Below are 21,503 nucleotides of genomic sequence, written 5' to 3'. Positions count from 1 at the left end.
ACCTAGTGTTGTGGTGTTCAGGGCACTCCTGTGAGTTATCTTGTACTCACACTGAATAACAGGCCATGAAAGCAGCCTCTGCTTTTCAGAAGGTGTGATGTTCACATTCCTGGCCCTTAATGCTTTAAGCCTTGAAGGATTTCTTTTGCACTCTGTCTTTTTTTTTTTTTTTTTTTTTTTTTTTTTTGTCTTGGTGCTGCCTATTGACAGCCCACTGAAGAAAAGGAATAAATTGGGGTTTTTTCCAGTAAGAAAAGCTGTCTCATCTTCAGCAGGAGAGTTATGATAGGTTTTGTACTTGTCAAAAGATTCATTGTACAATGAATCAATGTAACAACCAAAGAAGCAAGCTCACAGGAATGTTGACATTAGCTGATTCAGAGTTTAATTAAAAACAAAAAAAAACCCCTTTTTCGAAGTGCTTTTTGCTCTTTATCATGGGTGTTCCCTCTTGTTACTGGATGTGTATCCTTAAAGGTTAAATTAATCAGCTTTACATTTAACTGTGGCTGCTTTTCACTAGATATGCAGCTTCTATTGATGACATACTGGAGGAGGAGGAGCACTATGCAGATCAGCTGAAGGAATATCTCTTCTATGCTGAAGCACTGCGGTATGTACAGAAGTCTAGAGCTCAAAAGGAAGCTGTAGGCATTTTCTCTAATGTGATGTTGATGTTTAATTTAGTCTGGTATCCTCTTGTGTTCTCTGAGAAGAAGAAATTCCAGTATAGTGGAGTCTCTGTGTTCGTGTTTCTTATTCTGCTTACTTGTACTTGATTGCCATGTGAGTGGCAAAAAAATTAGAGCTGATCTGACCAGTAGTGAAAAGGAAGAAATGTTAGCATCTGTATACTATAGAAGAAAATGCTGTTTATTCCTCTGGTTCCACTGTTACCTTGGCTTTTGGTGTAATAGTGCCCCAATGTGTTGAAATCTCCAGGTTTCAAATGAGATAGGCCAAACAGAGCTGTTACAGCCATTACAAATCCCAGGAACTTTCAACATGCCCAGCATAATGTTCATCTGCTGCACAGTCTTGTGCACTTAAATAGCAACTTTTGGTTTTGTTTCATGTTAGTCTTTGTCAGTCACTCCTAACAAGCATGGACACAAAAGCAGATTGCTTTATGCTGCAAGGCTGTGCCTGAAGCTCTTGTGCTTCACAAGGGCTGGCTCTGACCCTCTTGGAGAGGCCCAATAGGAATGGGATTGGTGAGTGCAGGGGCTGCTGTGTGGGAGCCTCTCCTGGGAGACCCTTGTGCATCCGGCTGTGCAGGATGGATGGAGCATCATCAGCCCACACAGCACTGGGAGTTACTGCAGGTGGTCAGAGGAAACTCCTCTTTTCCAGATGAAAGGCACTGTATGAGTCTAGAAGCAGTTTCTTGTTGCATTGTTTAAGAAAGAAAATGTGATGAATTTTATGATGGATTGATAGATTGCTGCTGTGACAGGCACCATCTCCAGGTATCTTTTGTCAAAGCTGTGATATTTCTGTAATGTGTTTTGAATTAAATTGTTTTGCAGTGGTGTCCTTAAGGAGGTGGAAGGGCTTGTATTGCTGAATTTATCTTGGAATGAGTCTATAAAGAGAAGCAGAATGCAGTTGTACTAAGAACTTTATTTGTGCTCTGGTGCAAGCTTGCTTAACTACAGCATTTGCAGAGTTATGCAGTCTGTGATAGGGCTGTTGAATTTGGGCTAGATGAATAATTAGAGGTGCTTCCTGTCAAAAAGCAAACAAAACATGATGCTATTTGTAAAGTGTAAATGGAGGGAAATGTAGCAAAACAAAGTATTTCATGACAGATCTTTCATTACTTACTTTTCAGGGCAGTTTGCAGGAAGCATGAACTAATGCAATATGATTTGGAAATGGCTGCACAGGACTTAACATCTAAGAAACAGCAGTGTGAGGAGCTGGCAACAGGAGTGAGTCTTTTTCCACTTTCTTCTCCAAGATACCTCTTTCTGAATTTATTTTTTCCTTGAGCCAAGTTACTCAGAATGATATTTAAATGGCACCAGCATGCTGGCTGCTGCTTTTGAGAAGTGGTATCATATGAGCTGGAGGCATGTGAGGTTTAAAGTAACTTGGTTCTTGGAGACTTAAACTGTTTGTGCCAAATGTCTTTTATTGAATACTGAGCAAGTAGAAGATTGCAATAAATATGACTGGAGCAGAATAACACTCTATCTATAGACAACTCTATCCTAAAAATCAAAATGTTGGGAATTCTGGAAGATTTCCTTTGCCTTTTGAACAGTGGGTGTTATTGATATGTTGTGTTAGTCCATTTTATGTAGGAAATAACATTACCTAAAATAGTATCTGAAAATGGTAACTGACAGCTTTAGAATTGTTAATGTTGCTCTTGGATCTATTGATGTTCTTTATGGAATGCCTTTATGGCTTTTGGTTCTCTTAGCTTCTTTCCTACTTCACTAGGAAAGCTGCTCTGAAAGTTCACCCTTGTCAGCCTTAAAGTGTTTGAACATCAAATTATCTCCTCCCCACTTTACTTAGTCTAGCCTGAGTCATCAGAGCTACTTATCAAATAAGTGGAAATGGAAATTAAAGCAAAAAAATCAGCCAAGTAGTAAGCACAAATGGCAATAAAGTCACCTGATGTCCTGTGGCTGTGCTCAGGACATGCCAAACCTGGAGTATCCTTGTTTTTTGTAGACTGTGAGAACCTTCTCCCTGAAGGGGATGACCAGCAAGCTCTTTGGGCAAGAAACCCCTGAGCAGAGGGAAGCCAAGATAAAAGTTCTAGAGGAGCAGATACAGGAAGGAGAAGAACAACTGAAGTCTAAAAATCTGGAGGGCAGGTAAATGGACTTGGCTGTTTCAAAGAAAACACAGGGCTTGTTTTAGCAGAAGTCCTTGACTGGATGCTCTTGAAGGTGTTTGCATTTTATAAGTGTTTTTAATATATTCTTGGTGTTTATGAGCTGTCTATAAAAGCTCCTGTCAGCTGCAAGTTGTGAAATAAAGTGCAGTACATGCAGTTAGCTTCTGGTCTGAGTGTATGGCTTATGTAAAACCTGATGACTTTCCCAGTTACTGAGCCCACTCTAATGGCTGACTTGCATGCTTTTATGTTCCACTAGTAATATATTTAGCAGGTGGGCTTGGAGGTCTGCAGCTGAATAGGCTGAGACTCAAAGGCTGATTTGCTTCAAATACAATATGTAGTTTGGTTTGTGTGTAAGGGTGCTGAGCCCATATTCAGCAACTTTTCCTGTGGGGGACACCTTACTCCTGTTTGAAAGAGATTAGAAGGTCTAAGAAGTTGTGTTTGGATAACTGCTTCTTGGTGCTCTAATGAAATTTTCTTCAGGTATGCAAAAATTAAAAACAGGAACCAACATTCTTAAAGCAATGGGATTTTGTAAAAGCATGTCTGTCATATAACATTAGGGGTAAACATGATGTCCCCTGATATGTTAGCAGTAGAGCTGGAAAGGTAAGACTAGTTCATGAATAGTTCAAAGCAACAAGACACTCAGTAAATGCAATATCTTAATAATTTTGGCAGATGTATTTGAGATGTGCTTTTGCAGCTCTGGAAGCAATTTTCAAGTGAATGCTAGTCCAGCACAAATGAAAGTATGAATTACAGATATATGCCTCCATTTTAGCTAAGGAGACCTGACTACACCAAAATCAACAAAATTAATCAACAAATCACCAAACCAACAAAATTAATTTCTGAAGTGAATTGTCCAAGTTAAATTTGCATTGCAAATGTTTGTTGTGCTTAACTGTCTCACATCCTGACAAACAAGTGAGTTTTCATGCTGAAGAGATAAAGATTCTGACTTGACAATTGGAAAAGAAACATGCAGTATTGTGTGCTGAATGTTGGCATAAAGATAATTAATTACCCCAACACAATCTGAGGGAAAAAAAATTATATTTTGACTTATTCTGGTTCTATGGCAGTGATACTTCCTGGGGAAAAAACACCAAGCCAAACAAACATCCTAATGTATCCTGTGAAACTCTAGGTTAAAAACCTTCAAAAGAAGGTGGAGAATTAGGTAGTGGTGCCAGTTGTAAAATGAGGGGACTGAGGGATGCATAATATTTGCAGGACTTGATTCACTGACTGAAAGATGGAGGAGCACTGTCATACACAGCTTCTCTGCTGAGTGTCCAGAGCTGAGGGTGGAACATGTAAAACACTTTCTAACAGAAATCATTGCTTTAAATTTCAGAGACTTTGTGAAAAGTGCCTGGGCTGACATTGAACGGTTTAAAGAGCAGAAGAATCATGATTTGAAGGAGGCACTTATAAGCTATGCTGTAATGCAGATTAGCATGTGCAAAAAGGTACGTGTGGCTTGGGAAGGGCTGGCCCAGAGTGTTTGTCCTGTCAGCAGGGGGGCAGATGCACACTGTCAGTGACTGGGAACAGGGCAGTCACAGAAGATTGGAAATCACCACCATTAAACCTCCCACATAGTCTGTCCTCTTGAACTCAGTGCCATGTTAATGTTGAGATAGATATAAAATAGTGTGATCCAATTTCAATGTGGTCTTTGCCTTCTTCTGTGAAGTTCTATGGGACTTCTTTGTAGAGGGTTCTGTTGAAGAAAGCTGTGGATGAGGTTTGCAAATAGAGTATATTCCCACCTATTGATTTTTAACTGTTCTTTTAAAAGGGAATTCAGGTTTGGACCAATGCAAAGGAATGCTTCAGCAAGATGTGACTATCTGGAAATGAATTCCTCCTCCAAGTGCCAGAGAATGGAAGCACAGTGTATAACACCAATGTTATATTGCTACATGACTTACATACAAATCATGAAATAAATGTAATTGTTAATAAAGGATGAAAAGGACATGTTGTTAAATGTTTAGGCCTGACTGCCACTTCTGTGGCACGTTTTATATGTGGTAGCAAAGAATGCAGGGGTAAAAGAGTTACTGAAAACTACAGCTCTGTATTGGGACAAAGGTATTGGGAAAGTTATCCCAGAAAGTATGAACTAAACTGTTCAGAGACTTGTGAAACACCATGCTCTGTAATGTGTAGATCACTTCCAGATGCCCTTCTTTCCAACCCTTGCTGTTTAGAATTTTTAATGCTCAAGGGTGCTTTGGTTTTATAATGGGGCACACAGTTGTGTTCTCGAGGTCTATGCCATAAGAGAACAAAAATGAAATATTGTAATGCCTAGAGTTCATATTTAAATGCCTTTGCATGTCCATAGAGAAATATGTTTTTCCAGAGTTCAGGTTAAGCAGTCTCAAGCTCCTGAGATGTTTGAAACTCTCTACAGTAGAGGTGTTGTACAGTGGTTTGATAACAATATTCTGCATTTACTGGTTCCCACTTCAGTTTTGATATGGGCATTGATTTCTTACTAAACTTCTTCTTGCAAGTAAAGATGACTGGTGATCCAGCTGAGCAGAAAAACCAAAGTCAAAGCTGGTAAGAAGCAGATGCAACTTCTCTTTGGTTGTTTGGAACCTGTTTACACTTGGTGTAAATCTGGCCTGTGGCACCTGTAACTGAAGTTGTTTGGTTCTTAAACAAATAGTTCTTAATGAAGGTGCTGAAATAATAAACCTGGTGCAGCTTCTGTCTTACTTCAGAGCAGTGATGTGCAGAACCCACAATGATCCAAGGTGTCTGTTTGGCCCTTGTAATGATGTTTCAGTGTGTGTGAGTGTGTGTGAATGTGTGGAATATACACACCTGTATAACATGATTTGCAGTTATGGGATTTGCATTAAATGTTTCCAATTATGAAAATCTCTTACCACTGTCTTAATACTGGGCTTTTTCTACATCCTTTCTGAAAGTTCCTGAAGTCTTGTGGAATTTGTCAGACTTGATTGGTAGTCCTGAAGGATGCTTTGTAATAATCTGTTGAAAAGTGTATTTAATTATTTTGGATTATAACACTATTCAGATTTTTTTTTTTTTGTAAGAGATACTCCCAAAAGTCCTTAAATGTTCTTTTGATAAAACTATCTAAATGTATTTACTGGTATGTCCCATGTTGCTTTTGTCTCTTCAACCTTTCTTTTCTACAAAACCATTGTAAAGAATGCATAGGTCTGGTGCACAGTACAGCTTAAAACTCTGAAGTACAGTGGTGGTACTCTGAAAACCTGTGTTGGCTTTCCCAAAGCCTGTGACAGTGACATGCCTGGCTGAGGGGTGATGTTGGGCACGAAGAGCTCTCTTCCTCTAAACATTGGAGAAACATTGTTCCATTCAGAGGTTGCAGTGTCCGGTTCTGATGCAGGCTGAAGGACTCTCACATTCCAAACCAAGAAGTTGCACACTTGATGTATTCAGTAAACCTTCTAAAGGAGTGGTGCCTTAATACAATACCATGAGGCGCTCAGAGTAGGTATTTTTCATGCACTTTGATTTTTGGTAGATTTTTCTGGTGCCTCCTTCCACGTGTCACTTGCTGTACAGCTCATTAAATGTATTAGTATGCCTTTTTTTTCCTTGCTAGTTGTACTAAAATTTAAGAAGGGAACAAAACAGTTCTTGTAAGTTTTGTGCCAAATAAGATAAATAAAATTGCTCTTTGATATTTTTGTTATGTTGGTTTTTTTGTAAAAAACTCTGTCTTTCCTATTCTGAAAACTGCTGTTTGATTTCTTGAAAGTGGTTCTTGTCCATCTTAGCTCTCAAGTGGCCTCCAAGTTTGGGTTTAAAATTTGGTGAATTGTGCACAGCTTTCCCTTTAGGTAGGAACATAGTGCTAAGGCCAAAATTAGATGCTTGCTACAAGTCAGCTGTCTGAATTTCATGTGTCTCCATCTAGTTAAGAGAAGATGCTTTTGAAGACATTTTGCATTATTTGTGAAATTATGTGACAGGCAAATTAAGTATAATTTGCAATAACTTTGTTTCTTTTACTTCTGTCTTTCCAGGAAAGCATTGCATGTGATCTGTGTATGGGGGATCATAGCAAACTGTGAAGGTTTCTCATTCCTTTTAGCTTTTCAACTTTTTAAGGTAAAACCAGCCAGTTAATGGCTGTTTCCATGTGGGTAACAGAGCCCACATGACAGATGTACACTTGCAAAGTGTGCATTTTTCCAGTTACAGTGTGGATTTCACTCCTGTAAGTTGTTCCACTTTGCCAGCTATCCAGTAAACATTAAAAATTGGTGCCTTGAGAATGAAGTAGGAAGAACATTTTAACTTAATCTTGACAAAATGCTTGTATGTGGAAATGTTTACCTGCCTGGATCATCCATCTGCTGATCCTGGTGCTTCTGTCCCAGGAAGCTTTGCTGGGTGGATTATCAATGCTCATGCTATCTCTCACCTTCCCCATTAATAGCAGTGTCTTGTCACTGCATTTTAGTTGCTACTGTTGTCTGTTCCTGAAATGTAGCGGGGGTGACAGAGCCAACTGCAATGGAAAGATAGAGTTTTATGAACTCTCTTTTTTTAATGTATTATTTCAGTATCTGGCAGGTCAGCCCAAGCAGTGTTAACCTGGCAGCTGTGTGCAGGGACTGCCTTGGCAGGCACAGAGCAAATCTTGGAGCTGGAGGCACGCTGAGGAGCTTGCCTTGTGCAGGTGAGCCAGAGGAAAGTCTTGGCTGTGGCCAAACACACAGCAGAGCCAGCAGAGCAAGGCTGCAGCCCCAGAGCACTGCAGCTCAGGATAGCTTCCTGTAGCACTCTCCCTACCACTGAAATTCTTTTGTTCATCTTGGTTCAAGAGCTGAGAAACACCTTCTAATGTTGCCTAAAGATGACACAGAAGGAAGCTGTCTGAATTCCCTGTGCTTGTCCCACAATGACAGGGCAGGGCACTAATCCACGTGTCCTTGTGCCTCCTGTTCTGCCCATCCCTTGTGCCTCTGGCTTGTGTTTGCCTGAGGGGAGGCACAATGTGCAATGAAAATCCCCACACAGGGCTGCTCTAGAAATAATGCAGAGAGGAAGCAAGTGGAATGGGAGCTTGGAGGAAGGGGGAGCTTGGAGCACAGGCCTTGGTGTGAAATCCAAGTACAGCACACCTGGATGTCACCAGTGAAAAGAGTTGCCTTTTGTAAGCAGTCTCTTTGCTGCTGCCCTGAGTCCTGGTGGGCTCCCACCTGCTCTCCCAGCAGAGCTGTATTTCCTGGGACATGGATGTGTCCCTAAGGATGTCCCTCAGTCTGTCCCCTGAGAGACCCTTGGCAGAGCAGGACAGAACGTGCTCTGAGGTGCTTTGTTCTGTGGGCAGCCCCTGGGGCAGGCAGGGTGCTCAGTGCAGCTGTGATGGAGATGGAGACACACATGCAAGGTGCCTTTTGAGTGACAGAGGCTTGGCTGTCCCCCCAGATGAAACAGGGGGGTCACCTGTGTCCCCTCCACAGTAGCACTGCCATGGGTGTGTACCATGGGAAGCCTGGAGAGCCTCAAGTTCCTGCTTAAACAAAGGATTGTGACTCCCTGGCTGCTGTGTTCTGGAGCTTCTCAGTGATACAGTGTTATCAAAAGGATGTCATGATTCTGACTTTCTGAAGGGTCAAATGCAGAGGACAAACTTGTTTGTTTGCTTGCTTTTTGTTGTTGTTTGGGGTTTTTTTTGTCTGGTTGGTTTTTTTGCTGGCTGCCTTTTGGTTGCTTTTGAGCAACTTAGCTAGACTGGCCTTCCTAATGCTGTGTTTTCTTCAACAAGAATCTTTTGCTCTGACTGGTTGTAGAACAAATCTAAAGCATGAAACAGAGACAAATTGGGAAGGAACTTTGATTGTTTTGGGAAACAGCTTCAGACAGTGGAAGTGCAGAGTATTTTGTAGGTAAGGAGAGAGGGTGCCATACCTGGACAGGTAAGGAGGGGTGAAGCTGCACATGAGGGCAGACAGGTTTTGAGAAGAGATACAAAATAGGGTGAGAAGATGAGGCAGGGAAGAAGGACAGCAGAGATGGGATGGGTGGTGGAACTGGAGAGGAGAACAGATGGAAAGCTTCTGTTCCTGCAGGCTGGGCTGTGCAGGAAAAGGGAAAAGCAGCTCTGTGTGGTCCTTGTTTTGGAGAAGACAAGAAAGTGAGGAAGAAGAAAGCAGGAGGTAAGGAGGTTTTAAAAGCTTTCAAAGACAGCTCTATAATACTATCATGATAATCTCTGACTGAAACTTGTAGTGATGACTGTGGTCTTGGAGCTGAGTTCAACGCTGATAATGGTGTGACATAGCTCAGAAGGAGATATTTGATTTTGTCTAACGTTTTGTATCTATATTCAAAATGGTAGTTTTCACCTTCCCAAATAAATAAAACAGGAGAAGAAGCTTCAGTCTTCAAAAACCCAGCATAAACATTGTGGGCACCCCAATCCTATAAACACCAGCATAATCAACCATGGGATCTGGGGGCCTGCTGTCTGATGCAGCTCTAAAAGAGGCTGCCCCAACAAGCCAGGGACTACAATTAATAAATACATTCTTCATCTGTAGCAAACACGTTCTGTTATCTCTAGGTATCTGTGGCATGTGATAACACCAATTATATTCTCTTCAGAATGCAGCTGTAGGTGGCCGCAGAAGATAAAAGTGGCGAGGCTCCTCGGGACGCAGAGGTGGGAAATGAAGCAGTCGGAGGGAAAAGGCAACCCCGACCGCCCTCTGGTGGGTCTCCAGGAGGAGCTCGCAGGGCCCGGGATGCAGGATCCGCCTGCGGGAGGGAGGTCGAGGCCGCCTCCTCCCCTCCTGCCCTGCAGAGGTACGAGAGCAATGCACCAGCCCTGGTGTAGCTGCAGCCTAAATACAGAGGGATGGTATTTATCCCGATGGGTAATCGGGAGCAGTTTTCCATGCAGGATTTGGTGCTGAGTTTGTATCCTGCTGTATGTTGCTGTGAATAACACAGTGTATTACACTGTGATTTGCAGCTTGGGTGCCCTTTGGCACAAACACTGCTGTGAGCTGGACTTGGAGGTTTCTGAGCTAGCAGTATTTTTTACTTATTTATTTATTTTTAATAACTTCTTGGATGTGGTGCCAGCTGCGTGGTCAGTAGGAAGGATCTGTGGCCCCTTGTGCAAGGTGCAGTCCTGTGTAAGAGATGGCAAAGTCACCCTGTCCCAGTGCTGCTTTGAATCAGGTTTTTCTGAAGTGTGTGCTCTCTGGTGACAGAGGGGCCAAGTCCCATGATGGTTGTTCCTGGGGCCAAAAGTACAGACTCCATTTCCAGTCTCCTTTGTTTTGATTAAATTCCAAGCACAGTGCTGGTGGCTTCTGCCTGCTCACCTCTGATGGCCCCACAGATACTGGATGCTCAGAGGGCAGCAGGGGAGAGCTGTGAGCTCCTTATGCTGCAGCAAGATCCCTCCTAGGCCACACAACAGAGCTGTGCATCCCATCTGCCATTTGCCAACCTGAGGTGGGTGTTGCAACAGCCACAGCAGCGTTCCCACTCCTGTGCGACATTCCCTGTGCTCTGCCATGGATTGTGTTTGCCACCGAGGTCATCCTGCTCTCTCTAAGCTTCCTCTGGTGCTCCTGCTGTTGTTCAGAGTGGCTCTTCCCCAGCCTGACCACACTGGGACTGCCTGGAGCCGTGCAGGGCCTGCCACTGACCTGCTCCTTGCTTCCTTCAGGTGATTCATCACTGCTTCCCAGCTGCACAGCCTCCTCTTCTTCCAGTGGCTCCCTAATCCTTTCCACCTCCATCTCAGCCCTGGTCTCAGTAATCTCTCACTGCCCAGGCTGCCAGTGAGGACTGACCAGCACGGAAGCAATGGGAGAGCACAGCAGGAACCTGCTTCCCTAGAGTTCCCATTTCCAGTGCATCCTGAAGGCTTTGACCAGATTTTAGTTTCTTTTAAGGAATGCTGGGCTGTCTCTCTGATTCAGAGCAGGACTGGCCCAACCGGAGGGAGGAGAGCTGCGGTGCACTGGATTGCTGCATGAATGCTATTGCTCCATCAAGGAAGCTGTAATCTCTTAAAATGAGAATTAATTTGACAAGATTTGTTTTTCATGAACGTGTTGATTGGCATTAATCTCTTTTAGCTCTGTACCAACTATTCTTTTCTCAGGGATTAGTTCAGAGTGACAGGCCTGTAGTAATTCAGTCTCTGTAGTTATATACTTTTATAAACAGACAAAATATCAGCCTTCTTTTAGACTTGTGGAATTTCTCCTGAAACCCAAGAACTGTTGAAAATGAACATCCATGGTTCAGAGAGCTCTTATATTGAGACTTCTATGACCTTGAGAAAAAGCTACAAGGATCTGGAGATACAGGCATTAATTTAAGCAGCTAATGTGTAGTGCTGCACCCTGGGTGTGTCTCAGGAGAAAATATCCCCTTGTGATGGAGCTAAGGCACAGCTATGGTTGATGAAGAGCATGCACAGACCATTACTTGGTTTTAGCAGCCTCCTAAATGAAGTGAAAAGCATCTTCTTGTGTAGTTTAACACATTATTACATTATAGCTCTATGCTGTTGTTGAGGTTTGACTCCCTGACATCTCAGAATGAAAGTGAGGAATTAACCTTTGAACCACATAAAGTGTCAGGAATATTCACAGATGGAATGGACTCATTTGTGAACTAGTAGTAGCCAAACTATTAGAGGAGATAGGAATCCTCCTTTCAAAATTTGAAATCATTCTCAGTGTTAAATCTTCCCAAAGAATATCTTGCTTCCTTATAGCTAATTGATCTTTCCTAACCTCTAATTTCTCTTTATGGTTGGCTTTAGCATTCCTTTACCTGGTTATATTTGTCCTGTAAGCCTGGACAGGGATTTGAACATGTGCTGCCTTTTTCAATTTCAGGGCACTTACTTAAAATATCCAGAAATAATTGCTGGTGATCATTCACTTTCTGTGCAAACTCCTTCTCCCTGCTGATGTAGTTACTACTATTTTTAGCTTTAAAATGCTAAATACATAGTGCTTAGCTGGGCTTTTTCTCTTTCCTACCAACAAATATAATGAATTCGATTACAAGGCAATTTAGTGTTTGCTGGGTTTCAGGTTATTTTTCAATTTGAAAACATTTCCTTTTTCTCTCTCATGTTGGCATCCACTCTGGAGCTTCCTGGCCTGGAGTTAAATGAAGGTGATGATGATAAATAAAATAAAGTGATGTTTGCCAGCACATATGTGAGTGGCAGGACAGATGCCTCCATGCTGGCCCTTGGCAGATGGTCCTGGGGAATTATTGACTCAATCCAGGTAATATTTCTCCTTTTTCCCTGTGTCCAGTTACTGGAGCAGGATGGCTTTGGCACTGCAGTGCTGGAGATTCCAGCAAACACACAGGGATCAGGGAGCTGGCTCTGATGGAGATGCTCCTGGAGGGTCACAGGGCAACAGGTTTCTGCTTTGGGGGTGCTGACAGGATCTGTCTGGTTTCAGGGGAGCAGAGGGTGGTGAGCAGCTGTAGGACCCCACCTTTGGGAGCTAATAAACTCAGTGTTGCAACATCCCTCTTTGAGCAGGCAGATCAGGATGTAGAGGGGAAATTAGCTGTTAATAGGAGCAGAGCTGGAGAATAAGCAGGGAGAAGAAACCAGAGCTCTGCAAGCCCAGGTTTGGGTAAGGTTGCATTTGGCAAACACACTCGCAGCTGGTGGAAGGGTTTATAAATTTGGCCTCCAAAACTGAGTTTCACATGAATCTGCCATGGTCAGCAGCTGGGTTGGGATTACTTTTTCCATCTTTGGAACAACATGTGGGATGTAAGAGCTCTGGTCTTGAGTAGCAGACCTGAGATTTGGTGCCTCAGGTTGGAGTGGCTGTGTGGGGTGAGGTGGCAGTTTTTGGTGTCCTGGGCAGTCTGAGCAGGTAGGCAGGGTTGTGGGTTCAAAAGTGGTCCCTGACATCTTTGCCGGAGGATGAACCTTTCCTCTCTTGTCACCTACCTTTCCATTGGTGTTGATGCTTTGGCATGTGAATCTTTTTACCAGGTGTTGGTAACACCCTTGTGCTAAGTTTGTTCCTGCAAATGTGTCATAACTGTTGATGAAGAAGGCAGCTGGTCCATTTCCTTCCTTGCTTTTGCTCTGAACACTCCAACTCCACAACTGTTCCCCTTCAGCCTCCCTCCATGCTGGCTCAATCCCTTCAAACTTGTTCAGCCTGCTTGATGCTCAGAAAATTTGGGTGGCTCCTACTGTGGCCATGCACAGCACCCAGCCTTCCCACTGGAAGAAGGTGCCACAAAACCTTTATCTCTCACTTAAAATGCAATTGCACCCAATTGATTTCTTTCTGTTCTTCCTGTCCTATTGGTTAAGGATGGAAAGGGTCTCAGTAAATGTTGCTATCTCCTTCTTCGTGTTGTGCACAGTCCTCTAAGTCCTCACCAACCCTCCCTGCCTGCTGGGATATGTTTTGGCAGGGATGGCACTGCTTCTTTACAGGTGGCTCCATAATTAGCTGTCCCTGGAAATGCAAGCTTAATTACATTTTATATATTGGCTCTAGAGAGGCAGGAACAGTGTCCCTTGAAGGACATTCTTCTGTTATCCAGAGATTTTGAGTTTTGCAGTGGCTGAAGAGTTCTCAGGCAGCTTGGATTGCCTTTCAGATTGGGTTGAGCACCCACCATCAGTGATGCTTCTTGTCCCACCATTTGTGCTCCTGTCCTTTCCTCCTCTGTCTCCAGCACACAGTGCTTTGTCCTTTTGTCTCTAAAACCTGAAGAGACTCTTGCTTACCTTTGACATGAACCATGTCCCCATCAGTCACTTTTCCTTTTTTCCCCCCATCTTCCTTCCCCCACTGGAATATCCTTTTCATGTCTCACAGCTGTCCCTGAGCAGGGACATTTCTGGATCCAATGAATGGAAAAGCAAACTCTTGTGTGGCTGTATGGGAACTCTAAATCCAGTTATTAGATTGCCATCATTTGTGGAAAGAAGGGAAAATAAAGCACAAACCATCAAATAGCCTCCTCTTGCAGACTGATTGTGCCATTGCTGTAGTCCCTTGGGCCAACACACACCCAAGGTGTTCCTCCACCTCCAGGTGTTTGAAGAGGCTAATATTTGGAAGGACAGGTTCTGCTGAGTGTAAGAGTTCAGTCTGACTTGCATGTCCCAGAAGACAGTAATTCTGGAGTAATTTCAGTGTAGCATCCCTGGGTGCTGGGTGTGAGACAGTCAGTCACATCCCCAGGCAGGTGTTGCAGGCAGGTTAAAAGAATTGCTCCTTGGAGATCCCTGTCTGTCTGCCTTGACTGCACAGGGAGTTGCACAGAGATAATTAGATTTCAGATTTTAGTCTACCCTAAATAAGGAACAGAAGCAGCAGTGGGTTTCTGTGGGTTTCCTTTTTGCTTTGGCCTCTTTTTATTGGTAAAAATTAGAAAGTGGGAATTTTACAGAGCCTTCTTGGATTTGGTCCAGAAACACTAGATTTGCTGTTCTCTGGAAAAAGGAACCCCTGTCTTAAAGGTGTTGGCTTTTCTCTCTGCTTAAGGAGGAAAAAAAAAAAGAAAAAATTGGTTCGTGGGTCAGTGTCCGTGCAGCACCAGGATTGCAGGACATGAATCCCAGAGGAACCAGGTGCTGGCTGCAGAGCTGGGTGTTGTTCGCTTCTGCGGGTGGCTGCGGGCTGCCCGAGACGAGTCAGCCGGTGGCATCCCGGCTCCCTGTGGGCAGAGCCGCCGCTAATCTGCAGACGAATGTGTTTCAACAGGAAAAATGAATCCTGTCCGTACCTGCGCTCGCTCGCTGCTGCCGCAGCCCGAGGGCGGCACTGCCCGGGGCCGGCTCGCAGCTCTTGTGCAAGCCGCGCTCAGCCGGGGCTCCGTGCGGGGCTCGGGCCGGCGGCGCCGCTGCTGCAGCGCGATCCATCTCTGCTCCCGGCTCCGCCCGCCCCGCTGTTTGTTCGCTTGTTTGGTGTTTGTTTGTTCGGCTTCTCTGAGCTCTGTCAAAACTCGGCGTTTCAGCCCAAATGCTGGCTGACGTCACGGGCACAGGGGGGAGCCCCGCACAGATTTTTTGGGGACCGCGTGTGGCAGCGGGAGGGAGCGCACAGGGCAAACCCACGCTGTGTGCCCCGCTCTGCCAGGGCACTCCTGATGCTCTGGGCTCGGCACAGAACTCCTAATCTAGGCTAAAAAAACGCCATAAAAAGAGAGACCGATTCAAGGCATGCTTTTCATGCTGACCGAGTGATTTTGTGTTTCTGCTGCTTTGGCTTTTGTTTGCAAATCAGGCCGCTTGTCAGGAATTTTGGGAATGGGAAGAAATGTGGAAGCCCCGGGCCGCAGAGCGGCAGTCGCTGTTATATGGGATAAGTGTTTCCGAATGACAGCTGGTACCCTGCACTCAGCGTGGTGGGGGGCGCTGGGGAGGAGAAGCCACTTCTGCTCTTTGCCAGCACTCTCAGGGAAGAAATGCTTGCTAGACAGACTGGTTTGTGACATAAATGTAAAGCAACAGCAGAAAGGAAGCCCAAAAGAGCCAGCTAAAACCTAAGAAAAGCCACTTGCTGTTGGTCTTTTCTTGCAAGTTGATATGTTGTCTTTGCTCTAATGATGAAAACAAAATCTTTCAGCTCAGGTTTTTCCTACTGGACAGGGTTTGTGAGAGAAATGATTTCCATTTCTGGACCTGAAAGTTAAAATCTGCTTACCTGTCAGAGAAGAGGCAGATCTTGGCCATCATGCTTCCTCCCCCACCCAGACTTCCTCAGTGTTTGGAGCAGACTGATCTGAGATTTTTTTATCATATATGGCTCCAGATACAAAGCTTTGCTCCAGCTCCTCCAAGACTCTTTTTGGATCTCCCATTTGGCCTGGCACCATCTCTGACAAGATCTTCAGGAGCAGAGCCTGGACTTGTACCTCCTGTTCAGAAAAAAGCCAAACAAAACTCTGCAGGGCAGAGACTGTGCAGTCAGGGTGCTCTGCTGTCCTGCAGCCTCTTCTGTGCTTTCTCCAGCTCAGTGGGAGATGCTTCTTCCCTTTGTCTTCATGTGTAACCTCAACTACTGTCAAACCTGCATTTTCTTTGGTTTGGGGTTTGTTTTTTCCCTCCTTATTTGATAATTTATGTCCTTTTTTCTTGTGACATGGTCTTTTGCTCATCCTTAACATTTCTGTCTTTTCTCAGAGCAGCTGAAGGAGCCAAACTGTGGGTGAGTCTGTGCCAGCCTGGCCATAGCACCGGTGCTTTTGATGCAGCCATAAATCCTGAGACTTGGAAGGAGCTCATCTACTGACAGCAAGGCACCTGTGGGTCTGCTTGATGCAAATGATTTGTGATGTGTCACTGGGCTGGGCTGCCAAGATGTAGGTTAGGGGCAGATGAACTGGAAATCGCTGCAGAAAGGTGAGGACAGGGTGGTTAGCCACCTCCATCCTCTGCTTTCAGTGCCCATGGCACAAAGCAGGAAGAGAAGAGAGATGGATTCAGCTGCCAGCAACTCCCACAAGGAAAGGCTGGTGGGGCTGTGGCAAAGGCTGTCCCTGGTTGCTGGGGGTCTCTGTGCCCAGGCCGATGGGCACAAGTGGTGCCAGTGGTGGTTGTGCTGCCCCTGGAGCTGCACATTCCCAGGGTTCTGTCTCCTCTGTTCATTCCCTGGACAGGACTCTGGCAGTCCCTGCCCTCTTCCAGTCACACCTGAGTAATTTATGGCCACAAGTTGGTGTCCACATGAGATTTACTGGGGCTTGCTGGCATCCTTAAACACTGCTTTAAGAGGGGCTCTGACTTGTGTTCCTCTGCACTGTGAACAAAACCAGCTTTTGCTAAGTTTCCAGGAAGGGCCCTTTTCCACAGGGGCTGCTGCTCCTTGGGTACCTTTCCATGGGGAATGCACTGGAGCATTCCTCAGGCCTGGGGAGATGCAGACCTCCCTGTTCTTGCAGAACTTAAGGGAGGAAGAAGAGGAAACAGAGAGACAAAGCACCTGGTGCTGTGGCCACTGTGGCCTGCCTGCTTTAGGAAATAACTGAAGGCAAATTCCTTCTGTGTACCATGGCCCACTAAACTTGCATCTCACACCAGTTCAGTGCCTGGTGGCTGCTGGTGTCAATTTCGAGAGAAAAACCTGTTGTGGGATGGTACTTCAGGTTGTGCAATGAAGCATGTGACTAGCTGGCAATTAATGAAATGGCAGAGAAGGGTTTTTTGGGCTGAGATCACCCATATTCTGTTCTGTGTGTGGATCCCTCTGCTCTGTGACTGCCCTGCTGCAGATGGCAGCTACTCACAACCTCTTCCTCCCAGGGCTCTCCAGTAGCAGATATGGTAATTCCCAAGGGTAGGTGTGTGACTGACTGGAAAAAGCACCAGCTGCCACTGGAGCCTCCTTTCCTGTGCATGTGGTCAAGTGCAACCCACGGCCCTGGAGGTTTCTCACAGGAGTTCAGAAAGTTTTACTGTCAGGGTGTGTTCAGGAGAGCACACAGTGGTGTATTTATGGAAGAAAACTCAGAGCAGAACAGAACTCCAGTGCAGCTCCTTGGTGGAGCTGGACATCTCCAAAGAGGCACTTGCTAGCTGGTCATCATTGTGTTTTCCTTTGGTTCCTCTGCTTTTCTTACTGCCTTGTTCCTTGCCAAATTCCATGTGCTTTGCTCCTCCAGGTAGCAGCTCTAGGCTGCCTCATGCTCACTGTCAGCAATCCTGTATTTCACAGCACAAAGCAGGGGCTGCAGGTGTGGCCCTGTGTCTCTGGTGCCCTCTTTGCTGCATCCTTGTTATTTGTGTTCCTTGGTAATTGTAAAACCAGGGAATCTTGGGAAGGGTCTAGAATAAAACCCAGTGACAGGTTAGTGTGCTTAGCAGTGTGACAGCAGGCAATATCTTGTCACACCTTTTCCAGCTTGGCAAAGGTTCCAAGGGAAGAAATCTGGGTTGCTGGTAGCTTTTGGTGGGCTATGATGTGGTTTGAAATGTCCCTGTGGCAGGAAGGAGTTTTAAGAGTGATTTAAGGGCTTTGAGGTGCTGTGAGGGAGGCTGGGGACAGGCAGGACCATCTGCACCAGGGAGTGCCCACCTGCATGGAGGCTGCAGGGAGGGGATGCATTGCAGGGAACCCCTTCCCATCTGGTGGGAAAGGGGCTGAGCTGGGTGGGGGATGCCATGGCAGGGAGGGATGCAGGACCTGGGCACATCCAGCAGAGCACGGCGGGTGGGTGACAGCTGCTGGGCTGTTTAGGAGCCAGCTCAGGGGTGCTGCTCCTCAAACAGGGCTTGTGAGAACATTCCAGGGCTTGGCTGCTGTGCCAGCTCCGGGGTTAAATGGGTCATCTTATGTAGTTCAAGTATTTTGTGAACAGTTAAACTGCAATTCATGTCGGTGTGACTGCTCTTACAACGTGCTGGCAATTACAGGAAGTGCAGTGTTTGATGACCAGTGTTTCATTTTCTAGAGGGTGATTGAGATTTCTTTTTCACACTCTGATGCAAATTTCTTTAAATTTAAGGTCTACTGAGGGGAGAAGAGAACAATTTATCTTAGATGAATTGTAAATCTTGATAAATCCTTTAGGTGCAGTGGTCTGTGTTTGATGGTGGTTTGCTGCTACAGACTTGAGGTCTGAAAAAACTTCCACCATGCAAAGAAGGTTTTTTTTCTTTTTTGGACACTGAATCCATGACCCTCACTAGAAACTATGCAAACACACAGGGACAGCCTGACCGTGCAAGGTGGTGCTCTTACCAGCAGCTGCTGCTCGGGGTCAGGCAGATCACAGGGAAGGATCACAGCAGCTCCCTGTGCTGCTCCCTCCTCCCCACATTCCCCAGCTGCGGTGATTTAAGGTTAACATTCCTCCATTTGTTTGCAGCTATAAAAAATAGACATCTTGCAGGGAACGATGAGATGATGTGCAAATTCAGCAAGGAGAGAGAGGATGTTATATTCCCGTTGGTGGTTGTGTCTTCACATATTTTAACAGACCTGAGGATGGACAGACATCTTGTCCTTTTGATGGCTGTGTCCTGCACAAGTAGGTCTTCAGCTCCAGCAGGACCCCTTGGGTAGTACCCCAATACCAACTAGTTAGGAATGATTTGAAGTATTAAAACATTTCACAGGTTCAGACTATTAACTGTTAACAATTTCTAAAAGTAACCATCATCTGTGGTTTTTTGCCCTGTGTTTCAGAAGGCCGTGCACCCTGAGCTGCTACCTTGTAGGAATTTTGATCTGATTTAACTGTGAGCAGCTGGTCTTTGTCATTGGCTTCAGGATTCTGCTCCTGCAAGGGCAACTGAAACTTTTGTACCTTTGCCTTTTTCTATTTTAGCTTCAAAGGACATGTCCCTATATTATTATGAAAAATCATCTTTCTCTAGACTAAACTTTGAAGCTGCAATATTAACCATTTTATATGCCTATGATTAGCGTTTCTGTGGTGAAGACACAGCAACATCCTCTTTCTGTTCTAACCCAGCCTGTTTGCTATTTTTGCATGTGATATTTTGATGCTGCCTCACCTTATGCTAAACCCCAGTCTTCTACTAATTTTCTTTATTTGTGATTCAGTTAGCTTTTGTATTTCTAACACAACTTACTTCAATAACACATCCTTTGGTATTTTGAACTTGAGTTGTGGGGTTTTTTTCACTCTCTCTAACAAATTATTTTATTTGTCTGCTTTGGCACTAAATAAGGCCTGGTTTTCTTTCTTTTTAAGGACACTGACTTACTGATTTCTACATGAAAATTTCACCAGCATTAAGAGTACTTGTTAGTATGCACAGCTACAGCAGAGGATGTTTTATTTTTTGACAGCTCCAGCTTCGTTAACGTCTCTGTAAACTGTGGAAAGAAAGCTGCCATTTTAGTACATAAGTGGGCTGTACTACAAACAGACACATTTCCGAAGCAGGAACCAATCCACAAAATATTGCAAATTTGCATGCAATTAGAAACGAGATTGACTATCATATCTTTAATTAAATATGCTAAGTGAGTTGATCAAAAAATGGCCAAGCTGATGAAATGAAAGTATCCTTGATCTACATCTAAATATACATTTTTTCAAAGGAAGTCATAGCCTTTTATCATGCCTTCATATTCCAATAGCTGGCATTGATTTCAGCCTGTCAGCTTGAATCTACTAGAGTTGATAAGGAGTCTTTGATAATATGATGATATTTTTTTAAAATAAAGCTATTTTTCCCCCAGAGGTATATGGATTTGGGGTCACCTTGTTGGGTTTGCCCTTTTGTATTCAATGAGTTACCCAGAATCTCCTGCTCCTGCTTATTTATTTAGTTTTGTGATTTTGTCAAGGTTATCAGCTAGATATTTTATCAGGGTCTGTTTTCTCTGTGCCTCTAGCTTCTGAAAATTGAGATTTAACTTTGTCTGGCAGTCAGGACCTACTGCACAACACAGTCAGCTCTGCAGACCTTGTCAGCTCACAGAGGGGCTGTGGGGAAGGGAAGCCGCCTCTTTCTTGAGACAAGGGTTTGACTCAGAAGAATGTCCTGTGCATTACCTTGCAATCCACTGTCACCCTTTGTCCTCTCCAGTTATGTGCTTTCATCCGCCCTCAGCTCCTTGCCCAGCTGCCCTGTGAAGCACTGATGGTTTATTTTCTTCTCCCTTTTCCTGCTCCTCCTCTCAGACTGGCCAAGGCTCTCTCCTTAAACCCAGGTACCAGTTTTTCTTCATCTGCTTGTCTGGCTTGGTGTGCATACATGCACCCAGCAAACAAGGGCAGTTTACCTCACAAAGAAATATGGTTTTACTTACTACAAGCCATTTTAAACCATTTATTTGACTTTTAAATTATGCTCAGCATTGAACTCTCATCTGCTTTGCAGATGGAAAGCAGCTCTTACCAAACAGGCTTTGTTTTCTGGGATATCCCCAGCCCACACTCAAACCATTCTGACGTTCTCCTGACCACTTTCATTTTACACTGTCCCCAAGGCTTAGCCAAGCTCCCTGGATTTCCCAAGCAGGTGGGAATTGCTGTTCTGGAGCTTTCTGAGCTGGCATTACATGGACCAACCTCCTGACCAACCTCAGGCTCTCTGAATCTGCCTTGGCACGAGGTGTGGCAGCGTGCTTTCCTTCTGCAGGGACAGTCAGTCCTCACCAAAACCTTCCAAAGGGTTACATCACTGTGAAAGGAGCTTCACAAATGCCACACCAGGTGTGATGTTCTAGGAGACCAGCAGAGATGGTGCTTTTCCATCAAGCTTGTTGGAAGCCATGTACAATTTGAAAACTGCAGCAGTGCTGTTAGCTGAAAATATGCTGGTGTTGCTCCATCACTGGCTATAATATTAAAAAACAACTGAAATGATCAATGGAGAGGCCATTTCACGTGCAGCATCCCTTCCTTATCAAAGTGGACCCGCGGAGAGAAGCTGAGGAGGGACCTGTCCCCACTTGTGTAAAACAGTGTGATACAGCAGCATTACAAAGGTCACATTTTTCTCAATGCTTACACACAGCACCACATTCCTTCAAAGAAATTGGTCTCCTAAAGTTTGCTTTGTGTTTTAAACAAATTTATGGCAAAATTTCTGGTATACCTCTGAGATTTCTGGTGTCTCTATGCATCCTTAAATGGATCCCCTCCGATT

At 44.6% G+C, this 21,503-nt stretch overlaps 1 protein-coding gene across 2 annotated transcripts in view; it reads left to right on the top strand.

Moving 5' to 3' along the window:
• SNX4 (sorting nexin 4) overlaps window positions 1–6,567 on the top strand; it is a 33,017-nt gene extending 26,450 nt beyond the window's left edge. For both annotated transcript variants that reach the window (XM_014273114.3, XM_005495526.4), the window contains exons 10-14: window positions 524–613; window positions 1,835–1,934; window positions 2,689–2,834; window positions 4,227–4,341; window positions 4,674–6,567. In XM_014273114.3, coding sequence (XP_014128589.1) covers window positions 524–613; window positions 1,835–1,934; window positions 2,689–2,834; window positions 4,227–4,341; window positions 4,674–4,721 — 499 coding nt within the window. In that variant the 3' untranslated portion in view covers window positions 4,722–6,567. The remainder of the gene's footprint in view (window positions 1–523; window positions 614–1,834; window positions 1,935–2,688; window positions 2,835–4,226; window positions 4,342–4,673) is intronic.
• Window positions 6,568–21,503: the final 14,936 nt, after the last annotated feature.

The sequence above is a fragment of the Zonotrichia albicollis genome, chromosome 10 (assembly GCF_047830755.1).
Source record: "Zonotrichia albicollis isolate bZonAlb1 chromosome 10, bZonAlb1.hap1, whole genome shotgun sequence".
NCBI classification, from domain to species: domain Eukaryota; kingdom Metazoa; phylum Chordata; class Aves; order Passeriformes; family Passerellidae; genus Zonotrichia; species Zonotrichia albicollis.
The sequence above is the reverse complement of the archived record's forward strand: the minus strand, read 5'-3'. Positions and strand labels throughout refer to the sequence as shown.